Consider the following 15,712-nt stretch of genomic DNA (forward strand, 5'->3'; position numbering starts at 1 on the left):
ACTTACCAGCAGAAGATACAGGAGAAAACCCGCTTGTCATGATTCACATCGCTAGATCGTGACCGCTCCTGAATGAAAAATCTCTTCCTTTCAATCCTTTCCCCTATTACACTTATTATATATAGGTATTGTTCGTATGTTACATTTACGATTTACCCCCTTCGTTTCACTTTTATAGTTATGATCCCTGCATCCTAGCTGTATATCTATATAGGTATGTGCCTTACCTGCTCATGTACGATGTACTGTTAAAATGTATTGTACCCAGTTAACCCAGTGCGTATGCGTAAAGCCGTAAGGTGTATAGAACTGTGGAAGCGTGTAAGTAGATTGATTTGTTGATAATAAAAGTGCAGCTGAGGCCACAGAGTATAGCAGAGATTAGCACGTTAGCAGAAGAGACACACAACGCCCAACAAAAAAAAATCACAAGATACTCTGCAGAGTGCATTGCAGCAAATTAACTAGTAGTGCGTAAAATTATAAGTATATACATCAGCACTAGCAGTGTGAATAATCAAAGGCAAAGCCGAGGGGAGAGAAACATCGAGCGTCCGTTTGATTCTGTGTTTCGTTGATTGTTACATGAAGGTACGATTAGCAATTAAAACTTGAAGCATTTAGTTGCGTGTGTACTTGCATTGGGCTGTAATCTGTAATGCATGGCAGATGGTATAGGGTAATGAAGTAAGAATGGCAGGTATTCCTGGCATGAGTTCGTTCTCTTAGCCTGTCAGAGTACCAAGTAATCGCCCTGATTAAAATCATACTCAACAATTTTTTATTTTTTTTTTTTTTTTTATCATCAAGTTAAGTATGCCTAAAATGTGATTGTGCTATGATGCACGTTCAAGAAAGAAAGAAAAGTAGGGTGTGGATAGTGTAAATATCTGGGCTTTGGAGTACCTATATAGGTATATAAAAGAGGTAAGGGAGTGAAGTCATGCGTGGAGTATAGTGATGTGACTCACGCGCCTCTCTCCACCGGAGAAGACGAGAAACGCGTCCTTTCCTCCCTTCTCTGGGCTTGTATCTTTAAATATTAAGTTTCCTTTTAATCATGTCAAAAAAAATTTCCAACAGTTGACTAAATTGCACTCCACTTACGTCCTGCTCCGTTTTCTCACGCATACTTGACTCATAGTATATGAGTAAACAGTGCGAATTAAAGTCGAGAATCGGAAGTGTTGTTGAGTCAGAATTGTAACTTTTATTTACTTTAGTTGTGCGGAAGTTCGAACAAGTGATGTTAAATTGATTTGCATTTACGTGCATACGTATTTAAAGGGTAATTTAAGTTCGATTTTCGTTGTCATTTGAGTGTTTTTGTGTACTAACACAATTAAGACGTTATTATCCACTGGACGTTGAATGAATTTGAATAGTTAACCGTGTTATTTGATGCTTGAGTATTTTTTCTTGCGTTTTATTAAGAGAATAACTGTACGATTTCAGCAGAAGAGCAAGTGACAGATTAAAAAATGTCGGATCACTTTGGGACAATAACCCTGAAATGGGATCCCAAGAACTTGGAGATACGCACCATGTCGGTGGAGAAGACATTGGAACCACTCGTGCTTCAAGTGACAACGCTTGTCAACACGAAAGGCCCTAGCAAGAAGAAGAAAGGCAAATCCAAGAGAGCCAGTGCTCTGGTAGCTGCAGTGGAGAAGGCGACGATCAACTTCATCGAAAGAGGAGAGCAGATAGCGTATGAGAATCCCGACATCACTGCTGAGATGTTGAGTGCCGTCGACGAAGTCAGGAAAACCGGTTCTGCTATGAGTATTGCAGCCAGGTAACGTGAAGTCCCAATTCACTAAACAAATCTATTTCATCCTCTTGTATCTGGTAATTCAAATTTATTACTTTAGAGAATTCTCTGAGGATCCATGCTCATCTCTCAAAAGGGGTAATATGGTTCGTGCAGCCAGGAATCTTCTCTCAGCCGTGACGCGTTTGCTCATACTCGCCGACATGGTCGACGTCCATCTGCTCCTAAAGTCCCTCAATGTTGTGCAAGGTGACCTCGACAAGTTGAAAAATGCCTCTTCGCAGAGCGAGCTTTTGGAAAACATCAAGCAATTCGGCAGAAACGCGTCCGAGTTGATCAATCAGGCAGCTAAGCGCCAACAAGAATTAAAGGATCCCCAGCTCCGTGACGATTTGGCTGCTGCTCGAGCTGTTCTTAAAAAGCACTCTACCATGTTGTTGACTGCGTCAAAGGTGTACGTGCGACACCCTGAGCTTGCTGCTGCCAAAGCTAATCGGGATTACGTGCTGAAACAGGTATTTCTTAGTTTTTTGGATTTTTTTTCTCTCAAAAACTAAAATTACTATTCCCGTCAAAAGTTTAACTCTTTTAATGGACTTTGGTGGGTATATGCCCTTGCGCAGTCGAGGATTAATCTGATGCGTCATGTATCATGCTATCGTTTGTCCTCCAGGTATGCGAAGCAGTGCACACAATAAATGATGTAGCTCAGGGCAAGATGCCAGGAGAGAACCAACACCCGTACGACGGTCCGGGCGAGTTGGCAGCTGCTCTAGATGATTTCGATGAGCGAATGGTCATGTCACCGCTGGCCTACAACGAAGTTCGCACTCGCCCCAGTCTTGAGGAACGTCTCGAGAGTATCATCAGCGGTGCAGCTCTTATGGCCGACTCGTCGTGCACGCGTGATGAGCGCCGAGAGCGTATCGTTGCCGAGTGCAATGCTGTACGCCAAGCGCTCCAAGATTTGCTCAGCGAGTACATGAACAACGTAAGTTTGGCCTTTTTTCTATTACCCCCACTTTCGAGATAGCGGTTAAAGGTGATTCTATTGGTCGTGAAAGTTGAATAAACGTAAAGGTTTAAGTCAGAGGTAGATGCAGTTATGCTTTTCACAAGTAGGTTCAACGCCTCCGATGGTTCTGACAATCTAAATATGAGAAATTTGAAAACTCAAACTCGTTCTTAATGTTATCGTTTATCCGTCTATCCAAATTTTTCGTACTATTTACAATGTATTCACGTTTTCTGGAATACGTAGCATAGAATCATTAGTTTTCAATAATAATGAATAATAATTTTACTGTACTTGCTATGTTGATACATTTTTTTATGCATTTTTTATGTGTAATACATTTTTTTCTTCGATCATTATTATTAAAATTGATACCAATTATTTAACTCTTTGTCTTAACTATGAGCAAAATGTCAAGTTCTTTTATGAAAAAAATCAAACTTTTAAAAAATACGATCCATCCAGTATTTTTCTAAAAACTAGTCTTATGTTTTACAATAAGTTTTTTTGAAAAATTTACACAATTATTTTACAGTATACTTCCCATTTTATTATTCTTACTGACATGAAATTATGATTTATTTATGTTTTGATGAGGGCAGTTGCAACTGGCTCGTGTTGGTAAAAGGGTAAATATTCAAGATAACCCTGTATGTTCCTTGCATTACCAGTTTTCGTGCTCGATATAAATCTTTGCCATTTCTTGCTTCAAACTGTAGCTTTTGAAAATCGATCCCCATCTGTCATGGGCAATATGTAAATTTTACTTAAAACTATCTATTGAAAAGTATCTAGTCATTGTACCTTTTTTTTCTCTATTGTAAAATGATGTTTGCATTAAAACTTTATTTTTACAAATAATATTTTGTTCAGGTCATTCATAAAAAATTTGCCTATCGACTGTGACGTTTGTGTTCACCCCCTTCCTTGTACCGCTTAAAGTAATTTCACCCGACTAATCTGACAACCCTAAATAATAGCTCCCAAAGTCTTGCTAACTCATACCAACTTTTTACAGCCGCTACAAACCGTGCGGTTTATGTTTATACCAATCGCAAATGCTGTTCACGTTGTAGGTACATGAAAAATACTCGCCTTCCACGTATTTCGATTCAATCTACTACACCACACCATCAATTAGTATGATATATTTAATATCAATACCACAAACGGCTAGTAATTATTTCACCTTGAATGTTGAAAAAAAAAAAAAAAAATTACAACATAAAGAGAAACACTTGTACATAATCATACAACGATTCCAATGCTAACAAGTAACTGCTAGTCCAATAGAAAGAAAACAATCGACCAAAACTTTCGTACCAGACAATCTAATCCCAGAGTGTTGCGTGTACCTATCTCAGTTAATTTTTTATTCGCAAGTATATGTAATTTACTAAATTTCACACTTGATGCAGATCGGAGTAAAAGAACAGTCAGAAGGCCTGGAGCGAGCCATCGACCACATGTGCCGCAAGACCAGAGACCTACGGAGGCAGTTGCGCAAGGCCGTCGTCGATCACGTGTCCGACAGTTTCCTGGAGACTAGCGTGCCCTTGCTAGTCCTCATCGAGGCTGCTCGCAACGGCCAAGACAAACAAGTCGAGGACTACGCCCAAGTATTCACCGAGCACGCTAATAAGTTGGTCGAGGTAAGTTTTCATGAAAAAATGTGCGCCATCTCAAGCCTCAATCTATGATTATGTATTAACACAATTCGCAGGTGGCAAATCTGGTGTGCAGCATGTCGGGCAATGAGGACGGCGTGAAGATGGTACGCTATGCCGCTGCCCAGATCGAAAACCTCTGCCCGCAAGTGATTAACGCAGCTCGGGTCCTCGCGGCGCGGCCGCGCTCCAAGGTAGCCCAGGACAACATGGAGGTCTTCCGACAGGCTTGGGAGAACCAGGTGCGCGTCTTGACAGAGGCCGTGGACGACATAACGACGATCGACGACTTCCTGGCCGTGTCGGAGAACCACATACTCGAGGACGTGAACAAGTGCGTGCTGGCGCTGCAGGAGGGTGACGCCGACGCCCTCGATCGTACCGCTGGAGCGATCAGAGGTAGATCCGCGAGGGTTTGCAACGTCGTCAATGCCGAGATGGACAATTACGAGCCGTGCATTTACACTAAGAGGGTGCTCGAGGCTGTTAAAGTGCTCAAGGAGCAGGTCATGCCGAAGTTTGCGCAGAGAGTCGAAGTTGCGGTCGACGCGCTAGGCAGCAGTCCACCCAAGGATGTCGACGAGAACGACTTTATCGACGCCTCCAGGCTGGTTTACGACGGCGTCAGGGAAATCAGACGGGCTGTTCTCATGAACAGGGTGAGTATAAAGCTCTTTAAATGTATTTTTATCAATATCAACGTAAGTGGATGAGACGAAGTGTTGTCTTGGTTTACTTTTTTCACAGGCGGATGAAGATCTAGATCCGGAGGATGTGGAGCTGGACGAGCACTACACGCTTGAGACGCGCAGCAAATCCAGCGCCCAGACGGGCGAGCACGGAGTCGACGAGTACCCGGAGATCAGTGGTATCACGACGGCCCGTGAGGCCATGCGCAAGATGACCGAGGAAGACAAGCAAAAGATCTTACAGCAGGTCGAGTTCTTTAAGAGCGAGAAACTGAAATTCGACCGCGAGGTGGCCAAGTGGGACGACGCGGGCAACGACATCATAGTTCTCGCAAAGCACATGTGCATGATCATGATGGAGATGACGGACTTTACGCGCGGCCGTGGTCCGCTCAAAACCACCATGGACGTGATCAACGCCGCCAAGAAGATTTCCGAGTACGGGACGAAACTCGACAAGCTCACGAGACAGATCGCCGACCAGTGTCCCGAGAGCTCGACCAAGAAGGATTTACTCGCCTACCTACAACGAATCGCGCTCTACTGCCACCAGATGAACATCACCAGCAAAGTCAAGGCCGACGTGCAGAACATTAGTGGTGAGCTCATCGTTTCCGGACTGGATAGTGCCACCTCGCTCATACAGGCGGCCAAGAATCTCATGAACGCAGTCGTGCTCACCGTCAAGGCGTCTTATGTCGCCAGCACCAAATACCCCAGGCAATCCACTGTTGCGGTAAGTTTTCTTTTTTTCTCTCTTTCTCTCTCTTCTCTTGGGTTTTTCGGGGGTTTTCGGTTACTTAGTTTCTTGAATTCGTTAGACATTGGCTTAATTGGGCTTCAATGGTACGTTGCTTGGTAGTATACGAAAACGAAAGTCGTTAATTCTCTTATTGGTTTTGTTGAGCTATATTGTCCCTCGTTGCGCGTATTTGATGGATATTTTTAAAAATCTTGTCTGAAATACCAAATACATTTAAAGTATTTTCTTTAAAATTCCAAAGACTAAAGATAAAAAATAATACTTTCTTCCTCAAACGAATAAACCACTCATTGGGCTCGCTTCGATGTTTCTAGACCATTGACGACAATGGGAGTGATAAGCATTGGCCTCGTGAGCCGATCCTGCTCTGCTTACCCGTATCATACAACTTATCTATTACTTATTCCGTAACACTGGCATAAAGGCGTTATTTCTGCACCAAAGTGATAATGACGATTGATTTGTTTAAAGCCTGTGTGTGCTGCCAATGACGTGCTTATACACAAAGCACAATACTCGCGTTCATTATACAACACGTCAGTCAGTCAGTCAGGCTGATTTAGATTTAAAAATCACTGCTTTAGTGAAATAATTTTTTTTTCACCTTGCTTTTGCCAATGCTTTTTGACACGCGAGTTTTTTCTACCAACATATCTTGGGATGCTGATGAATTTTTGTATCGAGTGGCCAAATTTTCAACAACAGTAACCCAGCAAACACATAAGTCTTAAAGAAGTCTTATAAATAGCTGAAGGGTCCGAGGAAATCCACAAGATTTCTTTCAAAGTGATTGTATAATCATAGTCTGTGTTTTACAAGTAATTATATAGTCTGTGTTTGCTAGGTCGCTAGTCAATTAGGATTTATAGTGAACCAGCCACTTTTTGAAAAATTTTCAGCCTCCCAAGTAGGCTATTATATCGGACGGTTTAATTATTTGCTAATGTGTTTAATTTAAGCACTTATTAGGAAAGTTAATAAATTAGTAGACCACAGCTTTACGATTGAATTAAGTGAAACATTGTAATATAAATTATATGACAACACGCACAAACGATTTCTGATTTTGACTGCCTTTGTTGATGCTTTGCTTATGAACTATTGTGATGTATTTTTATCAAATAACTGAATAATAATACTCATGTAACATCAATTGTATATCTTGGCTAATAAATGATTTTTTCATTGCTTGCTTAATTGCCTTTTGGATTATGCAGTATGTAAGTATGACTTGACAATTCTTTACCTACAACATTGTATTAGAGCTAGTTCTTTTATCAATTTAAGGGCATAAAGTCGATTCGCGGAAAAAATAAAATAAAACGCCGAGTACAACTCAACACAAGCCCTTTGCTCTTCAATACCATTTGATCAAACACATTCGTAAAAAGCTAGAATTCATCGCGTTTTTGTATTAGACACGGAAATAAAGTGTATTAGTGTATCTGTTGAAGACAATTTCTATTTCATCTAATTACAGGGTACAAAAACTAATGGCACCTTTTTCCTATGTGTAATTGCAGTCCCCGATTGTCGTTTGGAAGATGAAGGCGCCCGAGAAGAAGCCACTCGTGCGACCGGAGCGACCAGAGGAGGTTCGTGCCAAAGTGCGCAAGGGCTCGCAGAAAAAGGTCCAGAATCCAATCCACGCGCTCTCTGAGTTCCAGAGCCCCACCGAAAGCGTCTAAGTCACTTGGCGAACGATCATTTGTCCTGTCCTCTCGTTATTGCAGCTCTTCCATTTTCATGACATCGTTTTGCTGTTCGAGGAGGTGGCGACTTTTTTTCTCCCTGTATACTAGGCTGATTTCTAAAATAGCCCCTATAGGCTGTAAAAGCAATCGTTCAGGCTGACCTATTTGTAGGCACCTCATCCATCTCACGATAGATCAATGTCTTTTATATGAATTTTGAGGAACAAAAAAGCCATCTTTACTGCCATCTACATGATTAACGAATTTAATAATGGTAAATTTATCGCTTTGTTTTTCAAAGTGAACTCGCTACTTTTCGTGTACGACCATTAAGTTTGGACATGATGAAACATGATTGACACTGAATTATTGTCGATCCACCCCATAAACTGTTTATTACATCACAGGTGATTATACAATGGCCAAGTTACATTTTTTGAGAAACAGGATGTATAAGTTTACGTCACATACGCACGTCGGATGAGATAATGATGAAAGAGAGCAAAAATAGAGGAAGAGAACGAAATGAGGCAGTATTGAATTTTTTTTTTTTATGACAAAAAGAGACTGCCAATCATATTTACAGGTACACAAAGAGAGTATTGAATAAAAAGCCGACTGTATATAAGTTGATGTGTACTTTATATTTATGGCTGAGGATTCATTTTTGATGTCTTTTTGATATTAAGGTGTACGACTGAGAGCGGATAATATATATTATATATATGGTACCGACATCTTTGGCACGAATAGTGTTTATATATACATACGTGTAAACGCTTGTATTTAAAAGCTGATTCGCTAAAGTGCGAATAATTTATAAAATTTATAAGTATTTTATTATGCATAGATGTTTCATAAATAACCATATTTCTATTATTTTTTGACTTGTCATCATTGCGAAAGGAAATATTTTTTGTTTTTTCATCATTGACGGTTACGTGATGAGTAAAAGATTATTCCGCATTACTTATAGGATGAGTATTGGTAAAATTAAGTTTTATTCTTTTCTTCATAATCTAATACACCGTTTCTTTCTTTTTTTTTTTGCATTTATTGTTGGCTTTTAGATGAGGTATTTATGGTAAGTAGAGAAATCTTTTCTGTGTGTCATGCGAATATAGAGGAATATATTATGGATACAGGAGCGTTTTTATACATATACACTGTACGCGTATATTTTATCATTATTATGTATTTACGATTTTAATTTATTTATCTAGTTATTATTCAATCCAATTACCTTATACATGTGCACCGTTTTAATTTTGTTCTCCTCATGTATGTATAAATCATGGTATAAATTATGGTGTATTTAGTTAAAAATGCAAAATTGCAAAAATTATTGTGCACTGTTATAATATGACGTCATATATTACAACAACTGACAAATTATAATTGTAGAGTAGATACACAGTATAAATACGTACTATCGAGTGACCTGGTCCTCAAGATACTTATACATAATTTTTCAAAGTTTAAAATTGAAAGTTGTACGCAATGAGATAATAAAACTATGCCAAATGTAATTTTCACTTCCGTATACACATGCTAAATTTTTGATTGATTTAACAGAAGAACAAAAACATTGTAGAGCATAAGAAAACCTCGCGTTACATCGGCCAAATAGAGTAATGCTAATATATATGACAAAAAACACTTTCGTTTGTAGTCATAGACTTAATCATATTGCTAACGGAATTAGGTTTATTTAAAAATGGATAAAGTAAGTGAAATATTCAATAAAAGTTTTCACAAGTGTTATTTATATAGTATTAGGTGATCCGATTTGCTGCATTCAAGCCAAAAGAGCAATAAAATTTGTAATAAATTTTTTTACAATACAAAAAATATCTATATATACTTAATTTTACAAGTATTCCTTGTTTGTTGATTAGACTTTTTTTTAACTGCTCGAATGTAAAGTTATTGACCATATAGAAGAAAAAATCGTGTAAAGAGGAAAAGAAAATTGTACGTCATCAAAAATAAAAAGTATTAATACAAAGAGTGAACGCAAAATTTGTAATTCACATCAACATGTTACGAGAAAATCTGCTGTATACGTATGCATGCGTTACCGTTGGGAACGAAGAATAAAATTTTCCACAGAAAAAAAATTCATATTGTCATTCGACCCTGTACTTAATCGTAAATTTTTTTTCATTGTTACCTATTAATTTGGCTGAAACTTTTCACCGGTTTTATATAGAAAAATAAGGGATACGTGAGCGAGGATTTATTCTTTTTTTTTTTTTTTCTCTACTGTACAAGTGATCGAAAACTTGAGAATAGCGAGTTTTTTACTTTTTCTTTCATTTTATAGCTAAAAGATGAATTAAAAAAAAAAATTATTAACAAATTCATAATATGATTAACAATTAGTTTGAACCAGTTTTTCTAAATGGCCTTCACCTCGTAGCAAGTTTTGAAAATTTTTATAATATCCTCTCATATTTTCATGATACCGTACCTTATTATTACTATTGTTAAAATATTAATTTGTATTGTCTGACATGACAAAAAAATTTTTTTTTGTTTATAACAAGAAAACTATATCTCGGATTTTAAAAAGTTGAACATGAAAGTTGTAAAATCGTAAAATAAAAAAATCTACAGTTTGTTACTTAATCTCAACTATTTTTGACGTGATCTCAAATTTCTTGAATAAATTCAAAGAAATGTTTAACAGCCTTTTTTCAATTTATTGGCAACAATTTTTATTTTTTTAATTATTACGTTTTCTTAACCAACAATATTGAGTAGTAATCAATACCATGAAAAAAATATAAATAAACAATAAGTGATAAAACATTTTATCAGGTAGAAAAATTTATTTTGGTTTCGTTACTTATTATTATTAATACAGAATTACAATTGTGTATCATGTAATTCAGGTTCAGTCAAACTATATATATCATGTAATTGTTATATGTTTCACTTAAAGATTTGTACAACAGTTTTTTTCTCATACTGTGATAATATCTTTGCTTTAAATTAATGCTAAGATATTAAGGAAATTACAAAGTGATACTTCTAAAATTTCTTTTATCGTTACAGCTTTTGTAAAACACTTTGATAATTTTTTTTTTCTTCGTACTCATCATCTGTAGAACAGTGGCGAGTTGTAATTGATAAGTGATTCTGTTGTCCAATTAAACAATTCCTTCGATATTCTAATAGGATCATTTACTTCATTTACTGTTTGACGATTCGCTCTGGTAGCAAGTCCTTTCACGGTTTTATCGATCCTTTTTTTCCCAACTTATCAGTTTAATATTTTTACTAGTTGTCTTTGAAGGAGGTGAACAGTAATATCATCGTTGTGTAAATATTCAGAAATGCATGAACATTTTTTTATTTTCAATTCATTTGGGTTATCTCAGTAGTAACTCAAAAGTGAATATATTGCAACCGGTGTATTTTAATTTTGAATGACAAAAGCATCATTTTCCGAGAAATTACACATTACGATGCACTGATTTTTCATTAAAATACTTTACTTATCATTTAAAAATCCCTTTGTTTAATAACTAAAAAAAAAAGTCAATAATTTGCATTAACTATTACCCAAAAATTTATCGAAGTACGGACGATATTAGAGTTTGTAATGAAGTTCTTTTAGTTATAACCCACTGCTTTCGACATATTTTTTTTTCTAATTGCTCAATACACCTGATCATCTTATGCATAAATTCAAAGATTTAGTAGATTTTTTTATCGCACACCACACAATCCAAACAATTCTTGTAATCTTTTAAAGGTCGTTGAAAATCGACTGCGATTATACAACTTGACATTTTGTCTTACGTTATATAACTGAAATTCACAGATATCGGACAATTTAAATATTTACGAAACGTGTAACAATTATAAACTAAGTAGAGTTGGAGGAGTTCACTAGTTCTAGTGTGGGCGAGATAGTCTATCCCTGAAAAAAATCTCCCGCCCACTTTCTTTACGGGATAACTAGGTAAAAAATAGTACAAATAGCTGAGAATAATTTTGGGAAGAAAGTTTTCACGGAATCTTTGGGAAAAAATTCAAAAATATCCGTATAACAGATAACAATGCGTTAAAATTTATTGAAAAAAAAAGTATAAAATAGTGCTTAATATAATAGTTATTTACGTAACAAGTGCGAAAAAAAAAGATTTCCCGCACGAGTAGTGATTGACTCACACGAGTGGCCGGAGTTGACGGGAACGAGTACCAGTTGAGCACACGAGTGTGATCGCAAGGTACGAGTTACCGTCACCAGCCACGAGTGTGAGTCTATCACACGAGTGCGGGAAATCGTCCCGCACGAGTTGCGTACAAGTTTTTTCGCAATGTGTGAGGAAAATAGGTACAAAATAGGTATGAATTTTGATTTCCAGTGTGTAGCAAAATTTTTTCCGGTGTGTGGCAAAACTGTTTCCGCACACTATGTCGAAAAATCGATTTTCCACACTAATACCAGTGCGGAAAACACCCATTTTCCGCACACTATTGCGAAAAAAAAAATCGGTCCGTAACTTTTCGCACAAAAAAAATAGCTGAAAATGAACTGAAAAAACCGCTGAAAATGTTTCCTATCGGACATTCAATTACAAAGCTTCTTATGCTACTACTGGAAACTTTTTTTGGGGCTCAAATTGTATGGGCATTAGAGATAAACCCAGTTTTTTTTTTTTTTTTTTTAATATCCCGTAAAAAGTGGACGTAAATAACACGTAAATAATTATAATATACGTACCAATTCAGTTTGAACGTCTTGTTTCTAATCTTCATAGTCTTGTTTGATTTTCGAGATGAACACGCGACAAAAAGTACAAATTTTTGTTGCGACGAGTCAGTAGTGATTGTTCAATTCAACAAGTGGAGATGATTTTTATTCACATTTAGTTAGCGAATAATTGTGTAAATTCGGGGGATTGAAGCATTTGTCGATTCGAATATTCGCCCTTTGGAATTTCTGACCTTTTTATTAACATTTCTACAATGGCATGCTAATCTATGCAAAAAGTCACCGTTACGAGCAGAGAAACAAACAGGTTCATTTTGAACTTGAGTTTGGCTCATCCGTGGTTCATTTAAAAACAGTAAGAATTTAATTTGATATTTTAATCCTCAAAAATGATGTGTTATTTATATCTAATTTTTGTTCAATGTTTAAAAAATCTCAATCGAGAAATTTTTTTCCAATCTATTCGAAAAGTTTGAAGTTACGTCGAAAAATAGTTCGAAGACAACAATTGTAAATTTATTATTACCTATACTTTAATGTTCAAAAATGAAAGTTCTTTTTATCAACAAATATCGTTTTTTTGACATGTTGGGCTGTATAAATTAATGTTTTAACAATAGTAATAATAAATAGAGGTACTATATTTTGAAAACATACTTTTCATGTACAATTTTACGGAGAATGATTTTTTTTAAATATGAATTCGTTAAATAATTTTTATTAAAAATATTCTTTCCTCAAAAATTAACTCCTTTAGATTTAAAATCACAAAAACAAGTTTGTACTCAAATATAAGCAACATTGTAAATTTTCGAAAATTAGTCTCCTTTCTCTTTATTCTTAATTTCTGATCACTTGAGTTATCGAAAATATACTTTAAAAAATCTTCGGATGCGTATCTATAAGTTTCCGATACAAAATATGTGAAAAAAGTTGCAGTCAAACAGGAGATGTCGGTCGAAAAGGTGTTTGGTTTGTAAAAAAATTACCCATATTTCTTTACGCTTGAAGAAAAAACGCATAAACAGTGCAACATATGCTGAAAAAAATACAGTTTTCACTTCTTACTCATTTGAAAATTTGAAGTTTATACTAGCGTAACTCGAGAATTTTACGTAAACACGTTGAGATTATATGAGTTGTCTCAAAATTAACATCCGTACCAAGATTTATGGATACATTTTACAAAATAATAAAGGAAAGGGTTCAATGAAATAAGTTACGAGACAGATTAGTTTTTTGGTGTTTTACGTACATAATGTTTTTTTATTTTTTTTTGTCATTTTGTTTTGTTGTTCTTGCTGAATGCTACTTGTTAAATGCTATTTAAACAAAAGATGATAAGTGACAAAATGATGATTCACAAAAATGCTAAATACATGGCGTGTGTTAATAGAATCATATCAAGAGATTGCACGAAGCACAGCGTAATTGCTATCCATTATTAACTATAATAATAATAATAAAGTGATAGTTATGCGTGTGATCTTTTGTGAGCAAATACTATAATTGCCGAGTTTTTTTATCATTTTTACATTTTTTTTTTTTTTTTTTTTTTCATCCATCATTTGCATTGGCTTTAATTCCATCGTGAAACGAAATATTTAAAACGGGTATACACTACTCGCAAGTATATGACATGGAAAAACAAAAAAAACCAAACTCGTCACCGCGAAAAATGACACTTTTCACGCTTAAAATCTATCCATCCATTCACTTAAAAATCTGCTTCGCTTAAAAAAAATATAATATCACTCGCTTACGCATTTACTTCCGACCGTTGAGAAAAATTATTCGCTTTCATGCATATATTTTACAAATTCGATGATGAATATAATCGATAAAATGACCAATGAGATAATAAAATCGAAAATCGCACAATAACAAACCAATTAAAAAAATATATTCGACACAGCTGAAAAACGATCGAACGGATGTAAAAATTTATACGTCCTTGCAGTGTTTTCCAACATCCCTCTCTACAAAGAAATTTTATTCCGCAATCGCATCAATAATCTGGATTATTGTTCATTTAATCTTCTGCGTCTTCAATCGCGCTTTCACGGTCGCTCGAAAGAAAGACATTTTTCCTGCATCCCTGGGCGGCCCTCGTTAGAACATAGCACTAAGACGTGTTCGTCGCTTCCACGGTTTCGTCCTCCGTTTTGTTAATTCATTTTAATTCGTCACTCGAAACCCATCGGGACGAAAGTACAAAGTACGGAAGACGCGCTGCGACGGATCACGCACTCTTCTTTTCTCTTTATCACAAAATCGTCAGCGTACAAATTATCGTTCGTTCGAGCACAAAACGCATTACTTATTTCGCGATGAAGTAACATCGATCTCGAAAATGTAAGATTTATAGACATTGAATACTTAGACTCCAGCTTAAATAACGCATTACATTTTTGAAGAAAAACCAATTTTTTGTAGATTCCAGTAAAAATAATGCATAGCATTGCCTGAAATAAAATTTTACCTTAAAGCACTGAAAATTCGTGAAATAATTGTGACCAAGTTTGTGAACGCTCGCAACAAACAATGCAAAAACGAAGGAAATTTAAAACTCTCGCAAGCTTTTCAGCAGTCGTCTCTTATTTCATTTGCGAGTTTTCACTGTGATGAAAGAAGTTACGGGATGGGCTAGTCGCGCATACACTTTTTTTTTATCTCGGCGTTAAAATAAAATCCTTCAAATTTTCGCAGTAAAACTTTGCCTTAAAAATCACAAACTTTTTTGTCTTTATTACAATTCAGAAGCAAAGGGTGGGTGTATACTGAGCGATTTTTTTTTTTTTTTTTTTTTTTTTTTTTTCATTTTCAACTGCGATAGTATACATATACATATGTGTGCGTGATGCCGAGAGTGTCATGTCGGATCTACAATAATAATAATGTGGTCAGAATCGTCGTCCGAGAGTCTTGCTTTGCGAAAGACATTTTTCGACAATAACAATTGTGGAAGACTGTCTCGAAGCAAAAGAAAATGCATGTGTTAGCTGCGAGAAAAAAAAAGACTCCCGGGCTCTCTGATTTGCACAGCGGGGTTGAGAGGTTGTAGTGGAGAAGTTCGAGTTTAAATTACGAAAAAAAAAAAAAAAATGCCCGAATATCACGAGGGCTTTGAAAAAAAATTCATACATCTCTTCCCCTCCCCTGCTGTGCTTCCCTAGTAACATGTGTACACGTACATCAACGACAAAAGAAAAATGCGCCAAAGTACACTCACCATTTATACGACTATTATTTTACACATGTGTATATAAATTACAACTACCACGTAGCAGATTTTTTTTTCGCGTGTCTCTAAAATCTAGGAAAATTTTTTCAAATTCAGCCCTAATCGTAAATTAGTATATTTCATCAATAATCAATTTT

At 36.1% G+C, this 15,712-nt stretch overlaps 1 protein-coding gene across 6 annotated transcripts; it reads left to right on the top strand.

The window, feature by feature from the left end:
• Window positions 1–246: 246 nt before the first annotated feature.
• On the top strand, window positions 247–9,853 carry alpha-Cat (catenin alpha). Of its 6 annotated transcripts, XM_023390857.2 has the most exons (10): window positions 247–591; window positions 1,456–1,798; window positions 1,875–2,289; window positions 2,448–2,765; window positions 3,392–3,418; window positions 4,208–4,441; window positions 4,513–5,115; window positions 5,204–5,881; window positions 7,126–7,128; window positions 7,432–9,853. In XM_023390857.2, exons 2-10 carry the CDS (start codon window positions 1,482–1,484, stop codon window positions 7,594–7,596), a joined length of 2,760 nt encoding a protein of 919 aa, XP_023246625.1. In that variant the 5' UTR covers window positions 247–591; window positions 1,456–1,481; the 3' UTR covers window positions 7,597–9,853. The 6 variants fall into 6 exon arrangements, with proteins under 6 accessions (XP_023246625.1, XP_014214114.1, XP_089453392.1 ...); XM_014358628.2 differs by lacking the exons at window positions 3,392–3,418; window positions 7,126–7,128; window positions 7,432–9,853 and adding an exon at window positions 6,223–7,062; XM_089597266.1 differs by lacking the exons at window positions 3,392–3,418; window positions 7,126–7,128 and having other exon boundaries at window positions 249–467.
• Window positions 9,854–15,712: the final 5,859 nt, after the last annotated feature.

Source organism: Copidosoma floridanum, unplaced genomic scaffold (genome assembly GCF_036245765.1).
Source record: "Copidosoma floridanum isolate Cflo_tuat_1 unplaced genomic scaffold, Cflo_Japanese_pri ptg000032l, whole genome shotgun sequence".
Taxonomy (NCBI): Eukaryota; Metazoa; Arthropoda; class Insecta; order Hymenoptera; family Encyrtidae; genus Copidosoma; species Copidosoma floridanum.

What these genes read in the sequence shown, in the direction of transcription:
- alpha-Cat (XM_023390857.2), top strand. Translation starts at nt 1,482, where the DNA reads ATGTCGGATCACTTTGGGACAATAACCCTGAAATGGGATCCCAAGAAC. An exon ending in GGGATTACGTGCTGAAACAG is followed by an intron (nt 2,290 to 2,447) that starts GTATTTCTTAGT and finishes TTTGTCCTCCAG; the next exon opens with GTATGCGAAGCAGTGCACAC. An exon ending in TGGCTCGTGTTGGTAAAAGG is followed by an intron (nt 3,419 to 4,207) that starts GTAAATATTCAA and finishes CACTTGATGCAG; the next exon opens with ATCGGAGTAAAAGAACAGTC.